The sequence below is a fragment of the Euleptes europaea genome, chromosome 2 (assembly GCF_029931775.1).
Source record: "Euleptes europaea isolate rEulEur1 chromosome 2, rEulEur1.hap1, whole genome shotgun sequence".
NCBI lineage: Eukaryota > Metazoa > Chordata > Lepidosauria > Squamata > Sphaerodactylidae > Euleptes > Euleptes europaea.
The window spans coordinates 105,890,060-105,917,275 of NC_079313.1; the positions used below are offsets into that span (position 1 = coordinate 105,890,060).

The 27,216-nt window shown below is 46.9% G+C and overlaps 1 protein-coding gene across 1 annotated transcript in view; it reads right to left on the bottom strand.

Annotated features, from left to right (window-relative positions):
- The window catches only part of NECAB3 (N-terminal EF-hand calcium binding protein 3), a 97,069-nt gene that overhangs the window by 27,459 nt on the left and 42,394 nt on the right, over positions 1-27,216 (bottom strand). The window contains exons 4-5 of the mRNA XM_056844863.1: positions 10,310-10,335; positions 9,781-9,878 (exon numbers count right to left, since the gene is read on the bottom strand). Of these exons, the coding sequence (XP_056700841.1) occupies positions 9,781-9,878; positions 10,310-10,335 (124 nt within the window). The remainder of the gene's footprint in view (positions 1-9,780; positions 9,879-10,309; positions 10,336-27,216) is intronic.

The window sequence follows — 27,216 nt, forward strand, 5'->3', positions numbered from 1 at the left end:
TATTGTCATACACGAGTTTGTCATCATGCAATGTGAAGTTCTGTATAACTGTGCTTCCTACAGATTGCTGCCACAATTATTTCTGGAAATGACAACTCTTTTTTTGTGACTGAGTATTGATTCTTGCTCCACTGAGAGAGTAGACTGAAATTTCCTGCCAACTGCAATCCTCTAGAATTCAACATTCCCAGTAATTGTTGATTAGCAAGGGAATGCGAAGCATAATCGTTTCCATACTTAATCTATTTAGGGGCTTTTTGGCAAGGTGAGAGAGCTTTTCTTCTTCTGCCTGCATAGTTCATCTTCCACACAGCCAGGAGAAAGTGGCAGAGAAAGGAAACAGTATGGAGAAAGTTGCGATTGTAGTCGACAACGGCAGTGCCTTCAGTCGGTCAGGCTTTGCAAGAGAGGATAAGCCAAGAGCTGTCATGAAAACAACCTTCTTGCTTCCCAGCCTCCCAGGGACACAGCTGTACAAGCAACAGTCTCTTGACACAGAGAGCACCACAGAACCCAAAACTCATCCAATCAAGCATGGCATCATAATTGACTGGGACACCATGGAGAACCTTTGGAGCCACCTCTTCTACTGTAGGCTGAGAGTGTCAACTGAGGAACATCCCTTGCTCATGAGTGACTCTCCCTCTTGCCCCACCACAAACAGAGAGAAGATGGCAGAGGTGCTTTTTGAGGGTTTTGGAATCCCTGCTTTGAACGTGGCCAATACAGGATTTCTTTCCCTCTGCTCCTGTGGCAAGGTCACGGGATTGGCTGTGGAAGCAGGGGCTGGGGTTTCCCATGTCACTGCAATCTACTCTGGGCAAACCTGGAGAGAAGGAACACAGAGGCTAGATGTGGCTGGGAGGTTGCTCTGCAAGTACATGCATCACCTGCTACTGAACAGCACCACCAACCCACAGCTCATTAGCACCTTGGACAAAAAGACAGTGACCCTGCTTAAGAAACAGTACTGCTACGTCTCCATGAACTATGAAAGGGATCTCCAACAAAATGACAGCCAGGAACCTGTGAGCTTTGTGACTCCCGATGGGCACTTGATAAAGCTAAGCAAAGAACGGTTTTGCTGCCCTGAACCCCTTTTCAGGCCACACCTGTTGAGCCAGAGCACCCCAGGACTTCACCTCTTAGCCTGCCAAAGCCTGCAGAAGCTTCCAGAGGAATACAAAACAGAGGTCATTAACAACGTGGTGTTAGCTGGAGGCTCTTCGATGTTTCCTGGTTTCCCACAGAGGATGGGCTTGGAACTGGATGCCTTGCTCCATGGCAGAGGATACCAGATCAAAATTTTGGCTGCCCCAGAAAGAAACTCAGCAGCCTGGCTTGGGGGCTCTTTGGTGGCCTCGCTGCCCTCTTTCCAGCACTTCTGGATGAGAAAGGAAGACTACCAAGAGCATGGTACAGCTTATGTGCATGAGAAATTCACACAGTGAAAAAAAGTTTGCACCCTTAAGGCGGGAAAGGCCAGAAACCATTTAAAATACTGAGAAAAGCCTACAATTACAAGGAAATAGAAAATATCTGGCTTTCCAGGTCTGCTTGTATTTTATATACAAAGTATAGCATTTCATGCCCTATTGATGTCAGCTTTCACCTTTGGGGGTTAAAAGTGGTTTAACTTTGGTCTACCTGTGCTCAGTTTCTTTACTGAAACAGGGTTTTTCCTTTACCAGCTCAAAATGAAATAAATATGAGAGCAGAAGCATGCACAGACATAAATCATTTTTAAAATTCGGATACATATTAAAATAAAGATCATCCATTGTTATAGTATGACAAATTTGACACATTTTGTATGCAAATTTGGTTGCTATATTAATTCACCTATTAGTACGCCCGTTCTTATTTTCCCCCACCCCACCTCCCTAAAAAAGAAGGAAAGAAAAAACCCCAAATAGTGACAATTTAACACAAAGGCCACATATATCTGCTCTCCTGTTGTGACAGTGAGGCAAGTCTGCATTATTTTATAAGTCCTAAACGTAGTCATGACTAGATTTAAACTGGCTTATACACAAATATATATTTGTATCGGGGAGGGTTCATGTCTCAGTGCTAGAGAGTCCGCTTTGTATGCAGAAGGTCCCAGGTTCAATCTCTGGCATCTCCAGTTGAAAGGATCAGGTGATGTAAAAGACCCTTACCTGAGGCAGCTTCATGTGTTCCTTTATATTTATTTTGGAGATTGTACTACAGATTCCAAGTTCTCTACCAGCTTCAGGAAAGATGCCCAAGCAGGCAGACATACTCTGCTGCCTAGCCCAATACGTAATCCTATCTATGGGGAATATGTCTCAAATCTGATTTACTATCCAGATGGAATCCTATAGTGCCCAGTTACTTTGGAACAGTTGCTGTTCTATTTGCAGGAAGATGAAAACTTTTTACCTGCTGTCTGGCCTGAAAAGGGCTTTGCTCAGAGACTCCATGCTAAGTAGCTGCTAACACAGCTTTAACTGACAAGGGCAGTTGGGGGGCAATGTCTTGAGTTTCACCTTTCACATTGCAGGGGAGGAGCAAGCAGGGGTGGTCTTAGCCACGGGGCATCTGGGTTAGCTACTTGGGCCGCACATGGAGCGGGGAGCTGACTCTGCAGCCAGCTGCCCTAGTCACTGCCCTAAAGCCCCACCCCCACCCCCACTGATCCTCCCCCACGCTGCCTGAGACAGGCAGTGCAGGGGGGAGCGATCAATTGTAGCTTGGTAGCTACATCTCTGCCCCAAGTTAGTCGCCCTCCCACCTGCCGGAATGATTCTGGGGGCCCATCCCTAAGTTTTGCCCAGGGCCCCAGAATTGCTAAGAATCACTTGGGAGCAAGGAGGGAGATCTTCTGTTGCATTTCCCCCCCAAATCTCATCAATTTCTTTTTAACTAAAGAGGCTAGGAAGAAATGAGCCCAGGAAGTCTTCTCTGTCCTCTTCCAAACTGGCCATAGCAGATTTGGATGAGACAACGTATATTTGATCCTAAATTGTAACTGTGATCCACAGACTCCTCATTTTGAAGTAATCTCATTGAAATAAATTAAACTGTTTCGGGGTGTGATGGAAAGCAGAGTTAATGGCCCCTAGATTCCCATTCCAAAAATTCAAAGAACACTGAAAATTAGTTTCTGTCAATGCCCAGGGAACCTTCACTCCGAATACCAAATAATCCATATTTACTAAGCAAGCCAAATAAAGGCTACAGTTGGGTCTGCACTGACAAAACCTTGATTTATTCCATATGTGTTTAGCATCAGGCTACAGTTGAAGGAGAAAATCGAAGGCCCTTCCTCTGAATGGATAAACAGGGAGTTTTCTGGTTCTTGTAGGTTATCCGGGCTGTGTAACCGTGGTCTTGGTATTTTCTTTCCTGACATTTCGCCAGCAGCTATGGCAGGCATCTTCAGAGGATCTCCTCTGAAGATGCCTGCCACAGCTGCTGGCGAAACGTCAGGAAAGAAAATACCAAGACCACGGTTACACAGCCCGGATAACCTACAAGAACTAATGAACTCTGACCGTGAAAGCCTTCGACAGGGAGTTTTCTGTTTTTGTTTTTTTACTTCCAAAAATGAACCTTACCTCTCAGTCAAAGCCTTTCAGGATGGCTAGGGTCCGATTAGATGTGTGTGTGTATGTGTGTGTGTGTGTGTGGGGGATCAGTCACATACCAATACTATTCACATATACAAAAGAGGGGCTTGCTTTAACAGTAAGAGGGGCATGTGGGAAAGGAGTGCTGAACCTCCTTCCTCCCCCTTTCCTCTTAGTTCCCTGCAGCTGCCACTTTTCTTGCTTCCTGACCCCTGTACTAGAAAGGAGATGGGAACAGATAAAAGTGGGTGGAGCAATGGACTGAAGGGAAGCAAGGAATGGGCTGTGGGCTTCTCATGTTACCCAAGCAGCATGAAAAGGAACTATGCTGCGACAGCCCCCATAGCATAAACATAACCTGAGGACAGGATCTTAAAAGAAATGTCTCCCCTTTTCCAGCTAAGGAGAAGAGAGGTGCCATCCAATAGCTCCACCATAGTGAATGTGGATTCTGTGAGTGTAATACTTCCCAGTTCCATCCATTTTGTCACCAAAAGTGAGTCAACTTGAATAATGCAAATATCAGACACTCCTCAGACTATAAACTGGAGAACAGATGCCTAGAGATTAAAATTTTGGATCAGGCTCCCTCTGGTTTTCTCTGTATCCCCTTAGGCACATCAGTCTTTGTATTTAAGTACATTTGCATAACCAGAGGAACACTCATGTGGACGCCATTTGAAATACCTCTCATTCAAAGACTCCAGGACCATCTGAAGAAGGAAACCTGTGCCAGGCTACCATAATAGCCCATTTGGGCCTCATGGTAGGTAACATTATTCATTTGCTGAGACATCAACATTTTCGCTCAGGGATGAAATCATTCCAGGATCCAAATGTCTCTCCTTCTCCATCAGCACTAGGAGCTTTCCACATGTTGAGCAACCTTTACATCTACACAGCCTGACTTAACAAGACAAATTCCTTCCTCTTCCTACGCCTACTGAGACTCCCACCAAGGCTATCTGAAGCCCAGTTGACCTTGGACTCTTAATGCTTTCCTCATGTAAGGCACCTCTATGTTGGGAAAACTAGACGCGTTGAATTGCTGACTGTCATGCTGCTGTGAAAAGCACAGCACTAATGGGGTCCCTGAGGTTCATAGTGAACTGGTTCAGAATACAAATTTGCCCAATTCATAAAACTTGGAGACACTATGAATTAAGAATGATAACTCTGGAGCTCTTCTCACGAGTGAATGTGTTGCTGGATTTTCAAGCAATTCCAGAAATACTGGGAAATGATAATTCCCAAGGAACAAACTTCGCCAATGTTATAAGCTGGGAAAGAACTCTCAGAAAACAGATGAGCTTTTCCCAGATACTCAAGTTTGTAAATACTGAACCAATTCTGAATCAACAGAGAGCTCTCCCCTTTCACAGGACCCCTTTCAGAAGAAATGGTGGCAAACCCAATTAGATTATTTCATTTCAGAAGAGTCCAATCTAAATGTTGGCACTTACCATTATAATCCTAGCAACAATTGGAATTTCTTGTTTGCATTCTAGCTTTCTGTATTGGTTTGATTTGTGGAAACCAACCCTTTACAGTATGTTTTGCTAAGCAATGTATGATAAAAGCTTAGTTTGAATTAAAACTCACCAGTGGACTTCTATCTTTTTTTCTGATAGAACTCCAGATGCTTGGCAGTGCTACCCTAATTGTAGTACTTCCAAAATCCAGTTTTTGCAAGCAGCTCATCCAGGTTTTGTGAGCATCGAACTCCTGGTAAATCTCCCATGCATAAAAGACCATTAACTAGTTATATTTCACTGTGATTTTGACCAGAGTTATAACCTTCTATGCCCACTGACTTCAATGGACGTAGAAGAGTGTAACTGTTTAGGATACCACCCTTACATGACTAAAGACGCTAGGAATTGTGCAGATTATTCCTTGGCTTGGATTTACAGAAGTGTTTTACTGATAGTCCTATCTGAATTTGCCAAAGCATTTTACTGTCTATTCTTATTCGACGTTGACAAAGAACTCTTCCTGTTAAGTGCCATTTACCGTAAAGTGTTTTACCGCTACTCATCTTTACTTCGTCTTTTTGCAGTCAATAAAGTCAGTCCAGTTAAGGACAAATGCCTCTTTCCTTTGCTTGGGGAAATATTGTTCCTATCAAAAAAAATTAACCGATTGAAAAGTTATCATTGCATGAGGATGAAGTGAGGTGAAGAGCTTCACAGCTGAATTTCTAGTAAAAGTTAAAGAAACACACACATACACACACATATACACCTAAAAGGAGAACTTAGGGTGGCATTCAAAACATAACAGGTTTGATTGTCAGTGGTTCTCATTAAGTCCCGTGGGACAAAGAAAATGAGCTGCATTTGGTTGGAGTGATGTGGGAGTGGCAAAGACTGAGAGCCAGCGTGGTATAGTGGTTCTCCAGGCTCTAATCTGGAGAACAGGCTTTGATTCCTCACACCTCCACATGAGCAGCAGTCTTTAATCTGGTGAACCGGGTTGGTTTCCCCACTCCTACACAGGAAGCCAGCTGGGTGACCCTGGGCTAGTCACAGTTCTCTTAGAGCTCTCAGCCTCACCTACCTCTGTTGTGGGGAGAGGAAAGGAAAGAGATTGTAAGCCACTTTGAGACTCCTTAAGGTAGAGAAAAGCAGGGTATAAAAACCAACTCTTCTTCTCCTCCTCCTCCAGATCTGGAATTACCAGGGGCCAGCATAACCTGGATTCTTCATTTTCCCCCTCGCATTTAATGTATGGCTGCTAGTCACTCTTAAAGTACTGAAGTTGGGGACACCACTGCTTAGAAGCAACACCCTCCCCCACAGAAATTTAGGCTCCACTTGCTAGTTCTTCCATTGAGTGGAAATTAACGGTATGGTGGTTTGCATGCTACAGAATGTGATTTCCCAATGGAGACACCTGGTAGCGGCAGGGAGCAGAAGGTCTCTTAGAAGATCTCTTAGAATATTCTGAATAACAATTCAGAAATGGCCTCATCTCCCTTCCCCACAATCTTTCATCTGCTTCATGCCAAGTTTTGAAAACTTTCATCTGCAAAGTCAAGTCCCCTGGAATTCCCATCCACTTAAGACAGCTGTAAATGGAACACACGTTGAAGTTCTGAAGCGAAGTTGTTCTGTACATTTAACACACTATTCCCAGGAATGTGTATCATTCATTATTCACTAAGGGTTTCTCAGAGCAATTGGTTTGAACAAGGAGGATACTCTTACTACAAATGCCCGGTGGAAAGTTTTTAAAAGAGCTTTCAGTCCTCTGGTAAGTTGCACACATTTGTGTTTCAATTTCAGAAAAGGAACTTACAAGGAAAGGCAATAGTGTGCAAACTCAGCATAACAAATAATACCCAGCTAGGAGAATAGTTCTGACCTGGATGATCCAGGCTACTCTGATCTTGTTGGATCTTGGAAGCTAAGCAGGGTTGACCCTGGTTAGTACTTGGATGGGAGACCACCAAGGAAGACCAGAGAAGACAATGGCAAACCACCTCTGTTTGTCTTTTGCCTTGAAAACCCTACAGGGTCACCATAGGTTGGCTGTGACCAGCTAGTACTTTCCACCAGCAGGAGAATATTCATTTAAATAGCTATCCATCATACATTTACATATTGTTCCTGATAACCTGAGTTCTGCCTTAAACAGCTTTACTAACCAAAGAAACGAACAGCTTTCAATCTGAGAACCGCTAGTATTACATTCAGACTAACAGGCAGGAATGTTTGCACTCATTGGGCATCAATCTGAGTCAATGAGATGTTTGAATGAATGGAGATGAACCATAATGGTCACTACAGTGACTATTATTATTGTTGTTGCTGTTGTTGTTATTAATTTCTCTAGCTGGAAAATAGCATAGAATCTGAGTTAAAAGACATGTGGCCAAAGCAGCATAAAGTGACAAATTAATGAACATGATTTGCTTCCTAGGATTGCCAGTAGGGTTGCCAGGTGCCTCCTCTCCTCCGGCGGGAGGCTTTTCCGGTTTAGAACCGTAAGTGCCTCCTCGTAAGGGGCCTTTACCTCTTAGTTTGAGTGGTAAAGCGGCCCTTTACCACTCAAGCTAAGAGGCAAAGGCCCCTCGCGAGGCAGAACCTCCGGTTCTAAACCGGAAGTGCCGTGCGCCGTATGCACGAGCACCTGCACGTTTGCCCCCCGACCCTCAGTGGTCGGCGGGCAGAGGGGTAAATGGCCGGGGGTTTGCCCGCCACCAGCGGGCACCTGGCAACCCTAATTGCCAGTGCTGTCAGAAAACTTGAACAGAACATAGAGAACTGGGTCTCCACAAACGGGACTGCCAGATTGCTGTTTAGAAATACTGCACAACCCATTGGAAGTTCCAAGTCTCCCGAGGATGATGGAGCCCCAGTTTCTGCCATTCACTTGTCCTTCACCACTCCCGCTACAAGGCAAAATTGGACTCCTGCTTGTCCCCACCAGCAAGGGAGGAGAGTAAGTAATGGCACGGATGCAGGATCGGGGCAGGAGAAGCCAGGGCTGGTTTCAACTACCTCTGCCAGACCTGGAACTTCCCTTTGCTGTCTTTTAAGTTTCCATTTCCACAGGATGATGCGGGGTCAGGAAGAGACAGAGAGTGATTCAACAGATACACAGCTGACATGGACCTCATCCAACTAGCACATTTAGCCCATATTGTACAGTATCATCTCTGTTTGACATTTCTGTGCATTCCCTTTCCCTTGCTGTCTGGCTTAGGGGGCTTCCCGTTCCCCATGTTTAAACCCACATGCTTGGGTGCAATTCTTAAAATAAAAACAGAGCATGCAGGTGAAGACCCCACGCTTGCCCACATCTTCTCTCACTTTGCATCCACTGTATAAAACATTTAATGTTCTCCAAGCAAGCCCTGGATTTCAGAAAAGTTGAGCATGGTCCAGAGGAAACATAAGTGATTCAAATACAGGATCAATGGCTCTTTGTAGGGTGTATCTCCACTTGCTGTTTCTGTTTCAGAACAAGTTCCTATCCCCACCCCCATCAGGACCCAGCAGTGAGAAACGAGAGAAAAAGATCTGATCACCATGCCTCCGTGTATCTGCTCGACAAGGGAGAATTCTAATGGCCCGTAGAGCAGGATTGTTTTTTTCTCTTTACCCGCTATTGGGCAGGGAGGGTCCTTTGGGTAAGCAAAACAATCCCTAATAATTCCATCTGAATTTTGTGGGTAGGGGAAGTTGCACATAAGAATGTTTTTCCCACTGAAACCAAGCGAAGCGTCACCCGAACACGATAACACCCCTGGACATACGACATAATATTAAAGAACCTGGACAAAACATTAGTGGAAAACGCAAGCTGAAATCAAATGTGAAAAACAGTTCTATGGATATCATGTAGGTCAGTCACACCTAGAAAGACATCATACTGCTTAGGGAGACAAAATTAATGTATTTACTTCTTTTATACCACACCTTTCTCTCCAGTGGGGACCCAAAGCAGTTTTCACTGTTCTCCTCTCCTCCATTTTATCATCACAACAACCCTGTATGGGAGGTTAGGCCAAGAGTGTGTGGATTGGCCCATGGTCATCCAGTAGGCTTCCATGGCAGAGCGGGGGCTTGGACTTATACATGAATACATGAAGGTGCCTTATACCGAATCAGACCCTTGGTCCATCAAAGTCAGTATTGTCTATTCAGACCGGCAGCAGCTCTCCAGGGTCTCAAGAAGAGGTCTTTCACATCACCTGCTTGCCTAGTCCCTTTAACTGGAGATGTCAGGGATTGAACCTGGGACCTTCTGCATACCAAGCAGAGGTTCTACCACTGAGCCACGGCCCCTCTTGGGTCTCCCAGATCCTACTGTGACTCTCTAACCACTACACCACACCCGCTCACAGCACAACTCACAATTATTTGGAAGACCTTGAGTTTCACAGGCTGTGTACACAGCACCATCCTAAGTGGGATCCCTCAAATATTTCTGAAAATTCCCACCCAAACTTGGGAGAAATGTATAACATTTTGAAATATATAATTCCAGGTTTCCATGAGAACCTTGGGGGCTGGAAACTTGCTTTCCTTTAAAAAGTTACAGCACTGTCCCTCAGTATCTGAATATCCATTATCACACACAGGAATACTGGTGCACTATTAGAAACCGGAGATAAATAACGACACCTTCTGTAACAGCAACTTATTCTTGCCTCCAATGGAAACTGCACACTTACCATTTTGGTTTTATCCATGGCTGACAGGACGGCAATGTTTAGCTGTTCTAAAGCAGACAGAACATGCTTGTATTCTCCAAGATGTTCTGAGAAATAATCTGTAGCAGAAGAAAACATTCATGGTTAAGATTCCCACAGAGTGCCCAGTGCTCACATTTTTAGCTATTATTAAACACAAGTTTCATTTCTACGGTAATTTAGAAGAGGCCCTATTTATTGTGCCCCTCCTTGTCAGGTAAGATGGCTGGGATTTTCCAAGTGGCCCTTCATTTGTGGAAATCCATCTTCGCACCCTATTCAACTGGTACATACTGTTTAGAGTTTTAGACAGAGGTGGGAATGGTGTGTGGGATGCCATGCCACATCTTTTCAGGCGGACCTAAAACCATCCCAATTATTTTTCAATGGATAAAAGCCATCTCAGAAGGGACCAGGTAAAGCGTAACCCTCCCCCGCATAATTCTGAACAATTTTGGAACAACACGCCTATTTCTTTTTTCCTTAGTTGGGAAGTTAATGGCATACTTACCACACAACTTTTCAGTCTCCAAATTCCTGCAAGAAACAAAGAAAAAAAATACTCTTATGGGTCCGAACTTGACAGAAACAGGTGCTCTTAATGAGAAGACTGCAAGTGTTGGCTAGGGCTGCTGATTGAGAGGGGAGCAGCCATAGCTCAGTCGTAGGGAACACTCTTTCCAGACAGTCCCAGGTTCAGTCCAAGGTATCTACACTTAAAGCATCTCAAGTCACAAAAAGATCCTTCTTGGCCCAGGATGCTGGAGAACTGCTGTTAGTTAAACTGAATTAGAAGGAGCTATGTGCTGATCTAGTACAGCCTCCCATTTCTCATATCATGGTGCGGTGGTTAGAGAGCTGACATAGGATCTGAGAGACCCAGGTTTGAATTCCCACCCTGCCATGGAAGTTTGCTGGGTGACTTGGACAAGTCAGTCTCTCTCAAGTAAACTTACCTCACTAGGTTATTGTGATGATACCACAGAGGAGGCGAGAATAAGTACCACCCTGACTAATCTGAAGAAAAGTCAGCATAAATAAATATCGAGGTATCTTCAGAACTACTGGTGACCTAGAATCATAGAGTTGGAAGGGACCACCAGGGTCATCTAGTCCAACCCCCTGCACATTGCAGGAAATTCCAAACTACCTCCCCCACCACACCCCAGTGACCCATACTCCATGCCCAGAAGGTGGCCAAGGTGCCCTCCTTCTCATGATCTGCCTATGTTCATAGAATCAGCATTACTGAAAGATGGCCATCTAGCCTCTTCTTAAAAACCTCCAGGGAAGAAGAGCTTACCACCTCCTGAGGAAGCCTGTTCCACTGAGGAACTGCTCTGTTAGAAAATTCTTACTAATGTCTAGACGGAAACTCTTTTGATTTAATTTTAACCCGCTGGTTCTGGTCCGACCTTCTGGGGCAACAGAAAGCAACTCGGCACCCTCCTCTATATGACAGCCCTTCAAGTACATGAAGATGGTTATCCTATCCCCTCTCAGTCTTCTCCTCTTCAGGCTAAACTTACCAGCTCCTTCAACCTTTCCTCACAGGACTTGGTCTCCAGACCCCTCACCATCTTTGTTGCCTTCCTCAGGACACGTTCCAGCTTGTCTACATCTTTCTTAAATTGTGGTCCCCAAAACTGAACACAGTACTCTAGGTGAGGTCTAACCAGAGCAGAGTAAAATGATACCATCACTTCGCGTGATCTGGACACTATACCTCTGTTGATACAGCCCAAGATCACATTTGCCTTTTTAGCTACCGCATCACCTACTGCATTACAATTCTTCCCTAGTATATCTCTGACCAAAAGAATACACTCCCTTGTAAGATTTTATATCAGTGGCTATTTCAGAATAAGTGAACACAGTATATGACAACTAGAACAAAGCCTTCAGCTATGTGGGATGGTGAAAAGTAGGGAGATCAGGCAGGGATCCTTATCATGTACATTAGGGTGTTCCAAGTGTGCCCTGATTATCAGCTGTGAAATGTTGGAGAGTACTCATTAAATATTTGGGAGAGGGGTACAGGGAGTGAGATTTTCATAGCTCTTACAAACATATGCACAATGATGCCATACGAGGCAACCCATCTGTTCTTTTCTTAGCTTCCAGCCACACTGACTTAGGTATTCAATAGTGCATCTCCCAGCCCTGTGTTTAGGCAAGGATACTGCGTCTTCTACTTTAATGAAAATAGATGTCCCACTTAGGCCAGCAATTAAAAAAAAAGAGAAATGGAGAAGAGGCACATTACAGAGCAGGGGGTTGTGGCTGTGGTAAAGCATCTGCCTGGCATGCAGAAAGCCCCAGATCCAGCCTGTGGCATCTCCAGTTAAAAGAGCCAGGCAGTAGGTGATGTGAAAGACCTCTGCCTGAGACCCTGGAGAGCTGCTGCCAGTCTGAGTAGACAATACTGACCTTGATGGACCAAGGATCTGATTCAGTATAAGGCTAATTCATCTGCACATGTTTAGAGGGATATGAGCTACACAGCCAGCATCACTGCAACGGGGGATGAAGGTAACAACTCTCCCCATGTGATTCCCCTTGGAGATAAGCATGAGCACCAGCTCAAGTTTGGATTCATGCAGAAGGCAGCTTTTCCCTATGGTGATGCTCATATCAACTATTCTCTACAATATAAGGCAAGCTTTAGAGCATCAGGTCTCTGCAAAGAAATATTCGGAGCAAATCCCCCCAAGAAAAGGGGCAGTTGTCCCCAGATTGATGCATTCCCAGCAAAGTGAACTAATAAAACATGACATGTGCACCCATCACTCTTCTTAGCCTTTTAGGGGTCCCAGAAAGGAAGAGCTGATTAATTGTCTCAGGATGCAAGAATATCTGTTAAAAGCCCATTCCACAAAGAAAGACGGTACACAATCAGTTTTTATAGGGCACTCTTTGTTTGTGGTGAGAAATCCCCGTAAGTCTTCAGCATCTCCTTGTGCTTATAAATGCACCTTATTGTAGCACAATAGCTGTACAGCTACAGAATTCCTCCCAACAAAATTAACAGTACTATTTCTGTAGATCCAGAAGAGCAACCACATTAGATAATACTATGACCATTTTTTACAGGAAACCAGGGGATATTGGCTATAGGGTATACAGGTCATGCTGTAAGCTGTTGGACTACTCCCGCTAAGCAGCGCACGAAGGCATGGGGCCAAAGACTGGCCTAAGAGCAAGACACTGCTCCCCACAAAATGGATGCCTCTCAGAGAGTTTTGGGACCCGTTTTGTGTGTCAAACCTGGGCAGGAAGGTAGTTGGCCACCGAACTTTTCCTCTGGCCCTAAGGTACACCTCGCTGGACAACGAGGCCAGCTAATCCCCACTGTGTCACCCTAAGGTGATTTAACTGACAATCTGAGATGACCATTACTGAGACAACGTTTGCAAAGTGTTCTGAAAAGGCACATATAAGCAAAGAGTTTTTTGTCTGTTTGGTTTCTTTGGTTTTTAATTCACCGGCGCTCTGTAGCCACCCAGCTGTTCCCTGTGCTCATTAGGGCAACCTGGCCATCTTCTTTGGTGCACTCTGGCTTTGGGAGAATCCATTTCCGTTTACAGAAGCGGATAATTAATTTCGTTTTCATTGTGCGACACAGCTGCCCCTTTTACAAAATCTCCTCTGCCTCCTAAGTACCCCGAGAGCTATTACTTAAGTAAGGCCTCCGAGCTTAGAGGGTATTTCAAGGAATTTTCTTCATTGCATTGGGTGGCTTCCATCCATTTGCTAATGAAAATTAAACTCCGGAATAAACTCCTCATACGAAAGCAGAGCTCTCCTGACCAGGAAACACCAGTCCCACTTCCCAGAGGCAGTCAGTTGCATTTGGTACTTATCTAGCCCTTCCTGAATGTGTAACAAACATTAGCCAATTAATAATTAAAACGCTGAATAATTTAATGCGGAGACAAACCTCGAGACAAATTAGACATCCTGGCCTATGTATGCCCAGCACTCTCAAACGAAAACATGGCTTTCCTTTAATTTTGCCTTTCCCATTTGGGCCATATTGTTATTATTATAATTTATTTCAGTGTACCCTATGTTTCGCAAGGGTAGTCTCACAAATCTGCCAGATTTGCCCTGTAAGCACTAGCAAAAAGCCTCAGCATTCCCCACAATGTTATCAGCTACCCCAGAGCTGCTGTATAAACACATTTCCATCAAGCTGTGCTCCTGCTGACTCCTTGGAAGCAGTAATATACAAAACTGGATAAAAAATAACAATATTTTGCATTTACCTAGAGTTTTAGAGTCTTCTTTTGTAACCCTGCCAAGTGTGTGTGTGTGGGGGGAAGGGAGGCAAGATTAGAATTGAAGATTCCCTAATTTGTAGACTCTTAGCCCCTATTTTACACTAGCAGCATAGGCAGCTCATAACTAGGGTTGCCAATCTCCAGGTGGTGGCTGGAGATCTCCCGGATTTACAGCTGGTCTCCAAATGACAAGATCAGTTCCCCTGGAGAAAATGGTTGCTTTGGACGCGGACTCTATGGCAATATACCCCACTGAGGTCCTTCCCCTCCCCAACCCCGCCCCCAGGCTCCATCCGCCAAATCTCCAGGTGTTTCCTAACCCAGAGCTGACAACTCTACAGAAGACAGTGGGTGGCTACAAGAGAGAGAAGAGAGGGTTGCCAGGTCCCACTTTGCCCCCGGCGGGAGGTTTTTGGGGCAGAGCATGAGGAGGGTGGGGATTGGGATGGGGAAAGACTTCAATACCATAGAGTCCAATTGTCAAAGCAGCCATTTTCTCCTGGGGAACTGATCTCTATCGGCTGGAGATCAGTTGTAACAGCGGGAGATCTCCTGCTAATACCTGGAGGTTGGCAACCCTAAGAGAAGGCCTTCTCTGCAGCAGTGCCAAAGCTTTGGAACGTCCTCCCAACTGAGAGGTTCCTCACACTATTTGTCTTCACCATGCTTTTTATTTTATTTAATTTTGCATCACTTACAGCCCACCTTTCTCAAGAAGATTCATGGTGGATGTCTCCATTAACATTCAATAAAATACACACACGATGTAACTACCAGGTTCAGCATTTCCCTGCCTTCATTCTAGTATACATGTGTCACTTGCAAGAAGGTGCAGGACATAAACAAATGCCACGAATGATGGGGCATTTAGTTGTTTGTTTTTTTATTTCTAGTTTGGGTATTTTACAGTTCTCAAAGCCACTAAAACAAATAAAAACACATTAAAAAACAGAATACACATCAAAGCCAACAGGATGTGGTAAAAAAAACATATACAGCCTAAGAATCATCAGCTCAGTAGAACAACACTCATACAGCTTCTATTGTTCTTCTAAAAGAGCTCACAATGTGACTATGGTAGTTTTCTCTCAAAAGGGAGGTCATTGCATGGGAGACCCCGGCAAGAAGGCCATATCCCTAGCAGATGACAATCTAATCTCCCCCATTTGCAGAACCCATAGCAATGCCTCAGCACTGGATCTTAATCTGGGGGGAGGGAAAAGATCTTTCTAGAAATATCCTGGTCCTGGGCTGTTTGGAGCTTTACAAGGTTAAAAACTATGTCTGTATTTGAGAGCCAGCATGGACAGCCAGCGTGGTGTAGTGGTTAAGAGTGGTGGTTTGCAGCAGTGGAGTCTGATCTGGAGAACAGGGTTTGATTCCCCACTCCTCCACATGAGCGGCAGAGGGTAATCTGGTAGATTCATTTCCCCGCTCCTACACACGAAGCCAGCTGGGTGACCTTGGGCAAGTCACAATCTCTCAGCCTCACCCACCTCACAGGGTGTCTGTTGTGGGGCGGGGAAGGGAAGGTGACTGTAAGCCGGTTTGATTCTGCCTAAAGTGGTAGAGAAAGTCGGCATATAAAAACTAACTCTTCTTCTTCCTCTTAGAAACAAACTACATACCAGAGGAGATTTCACAAAATAGTTGTGTTTCTTGCATGCGGCAGCAGACAACCAATAGTTTATGCATTCTAGACCAGCTGAAGTTTCTGAGTCATCTTCAAGGGCAATGTCACACAGAACACATTAGCTGTCAAGCAGAGAAATTACCAAAGCATGCGATACAGCAGCAAAGTCCTTCTCATCCAGGAAGGGATGCTGTTGATGTACTAGCTGGTGAAATATACACATGGCCCTTAGAAGAAAAAAGCGACACTTTTATTACGGGTTCAGAAAGCAAGCCATGAGAGAGCCAACTGAAGGGATGGTAAGCATGCTCAGCTTTAAATAAAGATGACAAAGTACCATCAAAAAACCAGGCCAAATGTACGATGACTATATGGAGCGGCCTGATATCGAATCAAGCCTTTGGCCCCTCTGGAGCAGTGAAAGATCTATCCCAACCCCTGCTGAGATCCTTCAGCTAGAGATGCCAGGAACTGAATCTGGGACCTTCTCCAGGTACAGCAGGTGCTACCAGTGAACCACAGGCCCCCCTTCTCTGTTTACAAAACTGCCATAAAGAAGAAGAAAACCAGTTGCTTTCCTCCCCCACAGATCTCAGTGCAAGACATGCATGCTTTCAGGGCCAGTCTTCACAAGTCTCTTCGAATTTCAGATGCACTTAAGCAGAGCATCTGTTCCCTACAAGTCACATGACCTCTGAGCCAAGCCCGTGCTGTTCTCCACGCTGTCTGCATAGGGGCAAAAGTCCAGCTAGGGCCCTCCACACAACCCAAGGTGTGGTGCTCACACAGCTTTATTTTCCACTACATGGTGTAGTGGTTAGGAGTGGTGGACTCTCATCTGGAGAACAGGGTATGATTCCCCACTCCTCCACATGAGCGGCGGACTCCAATCTGGTGAACCGGGTTGGTTTCCCCACTCCTACACATGAAGCCAGCTGGGCGACCTTGGGCTCGTCACAGTTCTCTCTGAACTCTCTCAGCCTCACCTACCTCACAAGGTGCCTGTTGTGGGGAGAGGAAGAGGAATTGTAAACTGGCAAGGCAATTGCAAGCTGGTTTGAGTCACATTAAAGGTAGAGAAAATTGGGGTCTAAAAACCAATTGGGGCATAAAAACCAAAATTGGGGTATAAAAACCAACTCTTCTTCTTCTTCTGTGCTGAACTAAGAACAGGGAATTTCCCACGAAGATGCAGCCTTTCACTGCAGCAAGGTACAGATTAGGAAAGGATGTCCAATTGTATACACAGTCAGGAAAGTTTTCCAAGGGCAACCAGAAGATACCCTTGCTTCTGTAGACAGAATTAGGACACCTCGGAGGTTGCCAGAGATTCAGCAACTTTATTTTGCGACCTGCAAATCAACCTAGCTGTACAAGAGTGAATTCTGGAAGAATTTTCAAGACAACACTACTAAACATTTCCTCTTTCAGATCCAGCCTCTCTAGCCAGGATATCAAGCCTGCCTGCAATTGCCACTGCGGCAACCAATCAAAGGCAGAAGGTGTGTGTGAGACACTCTGTGGGTGCACAAAAAGGAAGGCAAAATAATAAAAGAGGGCTCTGAAATATTCATCTTCCCAGATGTCAGCCCTTCTCCCAAGGGAATGGGAAAACACCAGGAAGCAGGAGACCCAGCCTTTCTGGTACATTCTCTCCACCTCCTTACTCAGCCAAGGATTCTGCTTCGCCTAAGGAACAGTGGCAGTCCCCCCCCCCCCCGAATTAGCAAAAATGAAATATGCATGTTGCATGTCCCATGCTTGGGAGGGGGGGAGATCCCTCTAGTTTTTAAATTTTTAATTTGGGGCTGAACAAACCAAGCTGGTTTCAGAAACCTCCTTCCTTTACAGAGTTGCTGCAAAGGCAGAGGCGATGCCAGGGCGGATTGGGAAGTTAAAACAGCCCAGGAGTCAGCCAAGGTCTGGGGAGGCTGCTGCTCAGTGTGCCAGAAGCACTGCAGGAGCCACGCAGGTCAGACCCAGCCGGTGGGCGAGGCTCACCCCGTGCTTCCTCCCACCCTGCTGCCAGCCAGCTGACTTTCAAGAAGAGGCAACCAATGAGTTAATTGCAGAGCACAATCGCCACGGTTTGAGCCAAGCAGCCCTGTGATGCTGGCAGGGCTGCCGGGGCTGGGCTTGGCTTGCTTCTGGCTGCCAGCGGCTCTCCAAGTTAAATTCCTGAGTCTACCCATGAGGCAGCATGCTGCTGCAGTTGTCTTGCTTATGGCCTTCCCAGAGGCACATGGTCGGCCACTATGTGAACAGACAGCTGGACATGATGGACCTTGGTCTGATCCAGCGTGGCCTTTCTTGAACACATGAAGCTGCCTTATACTGAATCAGACCCTTGGTCCATCAAAGTCAGTATTGTCTACTCAGACTGGCAGCAGCTCTCCAGGGTCTCAGGTCTTTCACATCACCTACTTGCCTGGTCCTTTTAACTGGAGATGCTGGGGATTGAACCAGGAACCTTCTGCATGCCAAGCACACATGAAGCTGCCTTATACTGAATCAGACCCTTGGTCCATCAAAGTCAGTATTGTCTACTCAGACCGGCAGCGGCTCTCTAGGGTCTCAGGCAAGAGGTCTTTCACATCACCTACCTGCCTAGTCCCTTTAACTGGAGATGCCGGGGGTTGAACCTGGGACCTTCTGCATGCCAAGCAGAGGCTCTACCACTGAGCCACGGCCCCTGCCACTGTTTAAATGCTAGAACAGCAAAAGTGAAAGTGCCCTAAAAGTGGGGGGGGGACTGGCTCCAGGGCCAGCCTTTGTCGTGCTAGTTTATCTGCGCTGAAGGGAAAAGAAGATGAGCAACACGTTGCTCTGTTAAGGACAGGGTTGTTCCAATGTAGCATGGATCTAAGCACCCCAGAATCCCCTGCAACACTGCAAGGGAGCATGGGATAGATGTCCTTGTAAATATGATTTCCCCAAGCAGCCACTTTGGTTCACTGTGCTACCAGGCTGGATGTGTTTCAAACAGAGATATCACCTGATATGTCTCTCCCTAGATTTTCAGATAGGCTGGCTTTTCATATATTTTAAACAGAAATGGCTGATAATATGCACACAATTCACTGTGCCTTGATGTAGTCTCCAATTCAGTATGGTGCCTGTGGGTGCCACGGTGCCTGTTGATGTGTTTCTTTGCACTCACATCCTCCTTCCACAAAGCAAAGAGCCAATCCCAAATTTCCTACACCTTTTGAGCCAGAGATGCTTTGGAAGGCATCCCTTTTTTAACTGCAAGGAACATTCATTCAGAAACAGTTGCTGCCTCCATCATAGGAGGATGCTTGGCTTGGACCCTCCCAATATTTTGTGACTGGCCTTAACCACCCTTGGGAGCCATTTTGTGGTGGTGCCCACTCAAAGTTCTCAACATTGCAAATGTTCCCCCAGGCTCAGCAAGGTTGGGGAATGGGGACCTAGAGCCAGTGTGCTGTAGTGGTTAGGAGCGGTGGACTATAATCTGGAGAACAGGGTTTGATTCCCCACTCCTCCACATGAGTGGCGGACTCTAATCTGGTGAACTGGGTTGATTTTCCCACTCCTACAAATGAAGCCAGCTGGGTGACCTTGAGCTAGTCACAGCTCTCTTAGAGGTTTCTCAGCCCCACCTACCTCACAGGGTGTCTGTTGTGGGGAGGGGAAGGGATTGTAAACCAGTTTGATTCTTCCTTAAGAGGTAGACAAAGTTTTTTCTTCTTCCTCCTTTTCCTCCTCTTCCTTCTAGTGGCAGAATGCGGTCCCTTTTAGGTGCCAACACTACTTTTGAACTAGAAATACCTATCCGTGCAGCTCCTGGTTTCCTACCTGCTCTCATATGATAAAAAAGAAGGGTGTGTATCATCACTGTTCTCTTGGAGACATTAACTTCAAAGAAGTGCCCATAACCAGTCTCTTCTTTGACTTACAGAGGAGCTGAGTCTTATCAGACCAGACCAAATCCATTTTCTTGGTCGATCTAATTGTAAAGATGGCTAATCTTGAAAGTGTCTGCACCAAACATCTCCTCCGCAAGATATGATTTGTTCCCTTTTGCGTAGCTTTCTTTCACATTTGGCAAGGACACTGAAAACCCACTCAAACATAATAACTTCCCTTTTTGGAAAATCAGCAGCCTGCCAGCTCAAGACATTTCTTAAGCATCATCTTCATTGCACAAAGACAATCCCATGCCCTCCTGGTCCCTGGACCACCGTCTGCAACTCCCCAGGGTCTCAGCCTGCTCTCAAGACCTCCAAGCCCTGCATGTGAAGGCCATGGATGTTCAGATTTAACAAACCATCTGCATATCCTGTTGCACCCCCCCACTGCTTTTCAAATTACCTCTTGCTGCTCGAGAACACTTTGGGTTAATCTAATCTCTTTTGTAAAGTTGCTCTGGACCAGAGTTAAGGCATCATTCAAAAGGAGGAAGGCCCACCAATGCCTGAGGTGTCATCTTTCTGAGGATGAAGCAAAATATTTCCATGGCTCCACAGACAGGAGGAAAAAAATCCAGCTCTAAAACATGCGTAGAACACAATGTGCTATTTCTACCTGTCCCCACCTCCATATCCTTTAGTGGATGAACCATTAGAGGCACACGCTTCCTATCCACGTACAAAAGAGCATTCCTGGCTCCTGTTATTCTAACCAAATTTAGATCTTTATTGTGACAGGCATTTATGTTCCTAACGCACCGTTTCTCTTCCCACTGGCTCCTCTCTCAGGCTCTTTCTTCGAGCGCACTCTGCCTCTTCCTTTTCTGGGACCAGGGTCTTCCTTTCATCGTCCCAGGTCCTGTCTTCCTCTTACCCCCAGCCACCCTAACCTCTTCTATTTATTTCTTCATTCTGCAGTGGCTGCAGGAAAAGGGAGAAAAAGCTAAGGATGCTCAAGCGACACTTCGTTTTCGGTTCCTTAAAACTGTGCAATGCTGACAGTGCTTTTCTGCATCGAAGCAGAAGGAAAAAAGATCCAGCAGGAGATCACTAATGAGCAAGACAAAACACTAAAGGATGCTCTGGTCAACCCTGGGCAGCTGGAAAGGCTGAGGGGGTTGGGAATGTTCAGTCTGGAAAAGAGGAGGTTGAGGGGGGACATGATTGCTCTCTTTAAGTATTTGAAGGGCTGTCACTTAGAGGAGGGCAGGGAGCTGTTCCTGTTGGCAACAGAGGACAGGAATCACAATAATGGGTTTAAATTGTGGGTGTAAGGTACCGGCTAGATATTAGGAGAAGATTTTTTTACTGTAAGAGTTGTTCAACAGTGGAATCAGCTACCCAGGGAGGTGGTGTGCTCTGCCTCACTGGCAGTCTTTAAGCAGAGTCTGGACAAGCCCTTGTCAGGGATGCTCTAGGCTGATCCTTCATTAAGCAGGGGGTTGGACTAGATGGCCCCTTCCAACTCTATGATTCTATGATCCAAATACTTGCTTCTTAAGTGTAAGCAGAGGATCTTCCTCCCTCACCTCAAACTGCATCTGAGTTTATAATGTATATGTATGCCCACAAGCTGCTACTAGGGATAGCAGCAATCCCCCCTGCCCCCCCGACACACAACTCAGTGAACGCCAGTGGCTGACAGCTAACGTGTCTGCAACAAGCCGTCGCCAGAGTTGAGAGAATCAATTGTCTGAGCTCCAGAGGCCCAGCTGCTTTTTTGTAACAACAGATGCCCGAGAGCCATAGCTGGTTGTTATTACATTAGAGCAGGCAGTGGGATTCAAATCAAGAAGAGACAGATGGCAGCTTTCATGCCGAATCGGAGCACCTCGCCTGTCCCCAAAGCCAAGGGCCTGCGCTCCTGTTAGCTCGCTTGCTGACAGCATAGATTGAGAAGTACACGGATGACTGCGATGGCACCCCTGCAGATGGATGTTTTGTGATGTACGCTGCTAAGCCTGGCACAACTTGGGTTATTAGGGCTTTACCTGCCACGAATGACAACCTGTGGGGAGTTGCTTGGAAGGTGGTATGAAACACACACTGTAGAATAGAAGAACACCTAGGCTAAAATAAGGCTGCCTGGTACTTTGTAGTCTATAGCTGGAGGGAGACAGACAAACAATAGGGTCGTGTGCCCACCCACTAAGATTATTGTGGTTTGGAAAAGAGATTGTTACTTGCCTCCAGTAAACAGGGATTGCAGGTTTTTGGTGTGATTTCAAAAACTGGACTGTGGCACAAGGGGAAGGAGGGGCTTAAGACACCCACTCCTAATATTGGCCTGATCTGAAACAGCCCCATGGAGCCCCGATTTGCCCCACTGGGGAATACTGGTATGGAAATTAATATGGGTACATGTCAGATTTCCAAATGGAGTAAATGGCAGCTACCCAGGGCCAACAGACGGGTAGTAGGAGAGTGTCCCCCTGGTTACTCACTCAGGTCGGAACCGGATTGGTTTCCTTTAAGGTAGCCCTCTGTGCCGGTTCGTTCACAGAAAGCCCTCCTCGTTTTTTGCCGGCGACGAGTCCCTGGAACAGCAGCGATGGTCGCAAGGAGCAGGTGCCGGGTCTGCGCGCAGGGCAGTCATCCTGCGCAGGGTGGTCGTTCCCTCCGTCTTCCTCTGGTTCGGGATCCGGGTCACTTTGCCAGCGGTTGGTTCTGTAGATCCGTTGGAACATTTTGCCGCGAAGTGTCCCACTTTCCCGAAGCGCAGGCAGGCTCCGTCCTTGAAGCGGCGCACCCTTTCTTCCGAGAACCTGCCCCGGTTCCCTTTGTCGCGGCGGAACTCAGTCGCGGCGCCCCCTTTGGAAGGACCTCGGGGGGGGTTCTTTCGCTGGGCGATCCTTAGAAAGCTGGAGTGTCAATTTTTGGGTCTCTACCTGCGCCACTAGCTGGATCCATTCATCGACCATTCCCGGGTCGCCCAGGGTCAAGCAGCCGTCCAACACCTCCCAACGCAGTCCCTCGCGGAAGTGTTGGATCTTGGTGGCTTCGCTCCACTCTCGTATTTTGCAAGAGAGGGACTGGAACTCTTGGGCATACTCCATGACAGAGCAGGCCCCCTGCTTTAGCCTGCGCATGGCAACCTTGGCCCTCTCTCCCCGGTGAGGGTCTTCAAAATGGCATTGCAGGGCTGCCAAAAACATGCTCAGCGAGCACAGGATCCCGGGTTTGGATTCTGTCACTGTTACCGCCCACTCTACTGCCTCCTTCTCCAGCAAGCTGATTGTGTACCGGACCTGATTGTGTACCGGACTTTTCCGAAGGAAAAGTCTCTCCCTGGTCCTTCATGAACCCGGACAGCTGGAGCAAGAAGTGGGGCAGCTGGGCGCAGGACCCGTCAAAAGACACTTTCAGGTCCCGGGTTGCAGCTCGCCTGGGTGGAACGGGGGTGGGTGGGTGTCTCTGTGCCGGCGGGTGATTTGAGCCCTCTCACCGCTCCTAGTACTGCCATCATAACCCTCTGCAGGGCTTGCAGCTGTGCCTGGAGATCCTGGTTCTGGAGGGTCAGTGCGCGGTTCTGCTCCCGCAGCAGGGCTTCCTCTTCTCTGGAACCGAGGAGTGAGGTGACCGGAGCGTGGAGGGTCGAGGGGCTGTCCCATCGGTCGATCGTCATCCATTCTCAGCTCCGTTCTCTTTCCTCCCCGTAGAAGTCAGTTAACGGTCCCCGGTAAAAGCGGTCGAGATCAGGGTCTGTCGCCGGCCGCTGGATGACCCTCCTGAAGGCGCCGTCGGTCCCAGCCATACCCCATAGCTCGGCGTGTGTTGGTAGAGACGTCCACGTCAGCTCCCCGGCGAACTCTGAACGGGCACCGTCCCGGGGTTGCTTCTTCCCGGTTCCTCCCATCGAGAGGGGCCGCTCTCTGCCAGTCCCCCTGGCAGGGTTCCTCCTCCGCTCGAAACGGGTTGTTGGAATGAAAGGACATCTTATCCTAATGTTAATTATTACAAAAATAATAAGTGATTCTAGCCTACTGTCAGGTCTCAGCAACAAGTTGCGTTCCTGGTAATAAAGACTTCTCTCCAGACGGTGCAGCGAGTTAAAAGTTTTATTTCAGAAAGTCAGCGAGTTCAGCAGATCATAGAAACTTAAGGCTAGAATACAGACATGGGGAAACATCGGTGTGTGTGTGTGTGTGTGTGTGTATATATATATATATATATATATATATATATATATATATATATATATATAAAACTCGTGTGTTAACTGGGTGATCTTCCCGGGCTCCCGGCATTGTCTTGCAGGACCCGGTATCAGATCAGCGATTACTCGGGCGGGTCTCCATTGAGGTGCAGATCTTGGGCAGGAGACTGGGTGCAAAAGGGGAGGAATGGAGTGCACAAAAAACTCCATTTTGTCCGTGGGGGGAACCATCTTGTTTCTTAACCGGGGCCGGCAGAGAGCCTATCTGACAGTAAGAGACTAACAGAGGTAGGTTGCCAGTGCCTTCCTCTGCACAACTCTGGAATTCCTTGGTGGCCTCCCTTCCAATTACTAACAAGGGCCAACCCTGCTTAGCTTCTGAGATCTGATGAGATTGGGCTAGCCAGGGCCATCCATGTCAGGGCACCTGGGGACATACCCAAGAAAAAAAACACACGATGTATAGTTAGGCCCCAGCCTTAGTACCATGCTCTAACCACTACACCACACCAGCTCTTTTGTAAGTACTCAGACCCATTTCACAAACATCTCTTTTCATCTGTGGCTACTATGGCTCTTGCAAGTTATTCAGTGCTCAGTTCTAGCTGCTCTGGCACAGGTCGAGCTGACAGGGAGATGAATCAGCTTTTGCAAGGGCAGCTTTTTGAGAAGTCACAATCAGTTGCCAAAAGAGGATCTGTATTGAAATCTGTCAAACAATATCAACTGAAATGAAACATTGGGCTTACTGGGAGAGTTTCTTCTCAGCAGGGGACATGAAGGTGTCCTTAATATTGGGTTATGCCTCCTCCTTGCTCTGTGGGCAAAGTAATTTTGCAAGGCTTCCTCCATCATCTGGAGACAGACCCTAATTCATGTCTTGCCAAGCTTCCAAGGAAGACAGCCCCACTTCTATGCAGAAATTGTTAAAAAATGTTGTCTGTGAGAAAAAGGCCTCCATTCCGGTACACCTTGTACAAAAACAGGTGTTCCCCCAACCGATTCCTCTGCTGCCAACCAGGATGGGGACGGAAACCTTCCAATATGCTGGGAAGAAGAAATCCTCACAGTTAAGTTCAATGTTTCCTTCTCTATCGCTGGAGGAAGGTATTGTTAATATTGGGATATTGAAAAGCTGAAGGATCCCAGATAGAACAGCCAAGGGGGGGAGGAATCAATGCACGTTTGCCCACCAACCCTCAGGTAGTTGGCAGGCAGAGGGGCAAATTACCAGGGGTTTGCCCACCATCACCGGGCACCTGGCAACCCTAATCTGAGACTGGTGGCAAACAGGCCTACTTTCCTTACTGTGCAATTCTGTGATTTAACCCAAGTTATGTGCTGATGGATCAAACCAACCCTATCACTTATAGTACCATCCTAAGAGGAGTTATGCCCTTCTAACCCCATTGACTTCGAAGGATGCCGGATGATACTGCTAATAGCAAAAAAACAAAAATCGTGCTTGCATATTGTGTATAGAAGTCATGCCACTTTAACTGGCGCATGGACAAAAATAGCAAAGCAGATTTTTTTTTTTGATCCATGCAACACAGGCATACTGCTGTGAGGTTAACGAGCCATCTTAATTATGATCAGATTCCAGACTATTTTTAAAATCAGCTTGAATTCCCAGGCCTAACAAATGCCATCTTCCGGCTCTCTCTGCTCTCCCATTGGCACAAAGCAGCCATGTATGGCTTGTAGGCAAGCTGCCCTGAAGTCTGGGTGCATTATAAACCACAGAACTATAAACCTAGAGGTCGACTGAAGGTCATCTTTCCCCTGATACCAGAACAGGATCTTCTATGTACACCAGCCAGCATATAGCTCAAAACTCAAAATACACTGCAACAGAGTAGGATTAAAACAACCTACAAAGAATGGAAATCCCATGTACCATAATAGACAGAAAGAAGGAAGAAAACAAGCATGTCCACATCACTTTTGTTATCTTGCAGAAATCTTTACATCATCCATGTGAGTTAGGTGAGTATTACTATGGCCATATCGCAGAAAAGAAAAACTGAGGATGAGAAAGTGGTTTGTCGAAGATTAGCTCTGAAGCTACCTGGACATCTTTTGATCTTACCACAACATCCCTTTTCTGTGACCAAGCAAAGTTTTCAAAAATACATGTCAATTATGGCTCACTTCATCCAGATTGCTTTTTAAATTTCCTCTGTCTTTAAATCCTTTCCTACTATCTGATGCTATCCCATATCTGACAATTTCACAATGCAGATTTGGGTTTTTTTAATGAACAAACGAACAAACCAGCATATTGTAGTGGTTAAGTGGCGTGGACTCTAATCTGGAGAACTGGGTCTGATTCCCCTCTCCTCCACATGAGCAGTGGACTAGGGCTGTCGATTCGGTTCGTCCCAAACCGAAAAACAGCCGAATTTTCCCCGATTCGGCTGTTTCTAGTTCGGATGGAACCGAATTTTAAAAAGGCGGGAAAACAACAAGCCAAATTCGGCAAGTTCGGGGCGATCGCTGAATAAATTCAGCAAATTCGGGGGCTCCGAATCAGCAGCATAACCATAAAGGCATTAAAAACACATTCGCGCCTTTCCGCGGCTCTGGGGGGGCATGTTTGGAGGTAGAGGTCCCAAACTTTCAGCATAGCTTGAGGTGACCCTTCTTGCAAGAACCCCCAGGTCTGGTGATTATTGGGGCAGGGGGTCCCGAGTTATGGGGCCCAGAAGGGGTCCCCCACCCATCTGCCCATTACAGCCTTTAAAAACACATTCGAGTTGGGCCGTACCATTACCCTGGCCCGGGGGTCTGGTCTGGTGGTTGCCTCGGTTGCCGGAAAGGCTCGGGAACGCCGCTGCTTACCCCTCCCCCCCTCCAATCATCCACGCATCGATCCCCCGCCTTCCCCCCTCTCAGGGGGAGCGCGGCCCGCCTCCCTTCTCCTCTCGAGACGCCCCCTCCCGCTCTGCGGGATGCTCACCTGAATAGCTCATGATGGCGACGGCGTCGAAGGCGCACTACAGCCCCGCTCCTCACACCCGTTACCTCCTGCGCCAGATGGCAACGGCACCCTGCTAGCCCCGCCTCCCGTCCCTGTTGGCCACGCTCGCTCGCCAGCCTGCCAGCTATTGGCGGCCGCGGCGATTGAGCCCGCCCCTCCCACGCTGGATTGGCCTACAGGCCTGAACCCTTCGCAGTTCATTAGACACCGGGGACATCTATCAAACATCCTCCTGTGAACCCGTGGAAGATGACGGGTGTCGGTCAAGCGGCCTCGGCAAATCACGACGCCCGGCGGAGGTTTCTTAAGCGGTCATTGGGTGAGACTGCTCATCAATCATTAACGAGAGGCAGAACGGCGGACTCTGATTCGTACACATTGTCCGCGAGAACGCGGCAGGCCCGCTTTTCTTCGCTTGTTGGTCTTTCTAA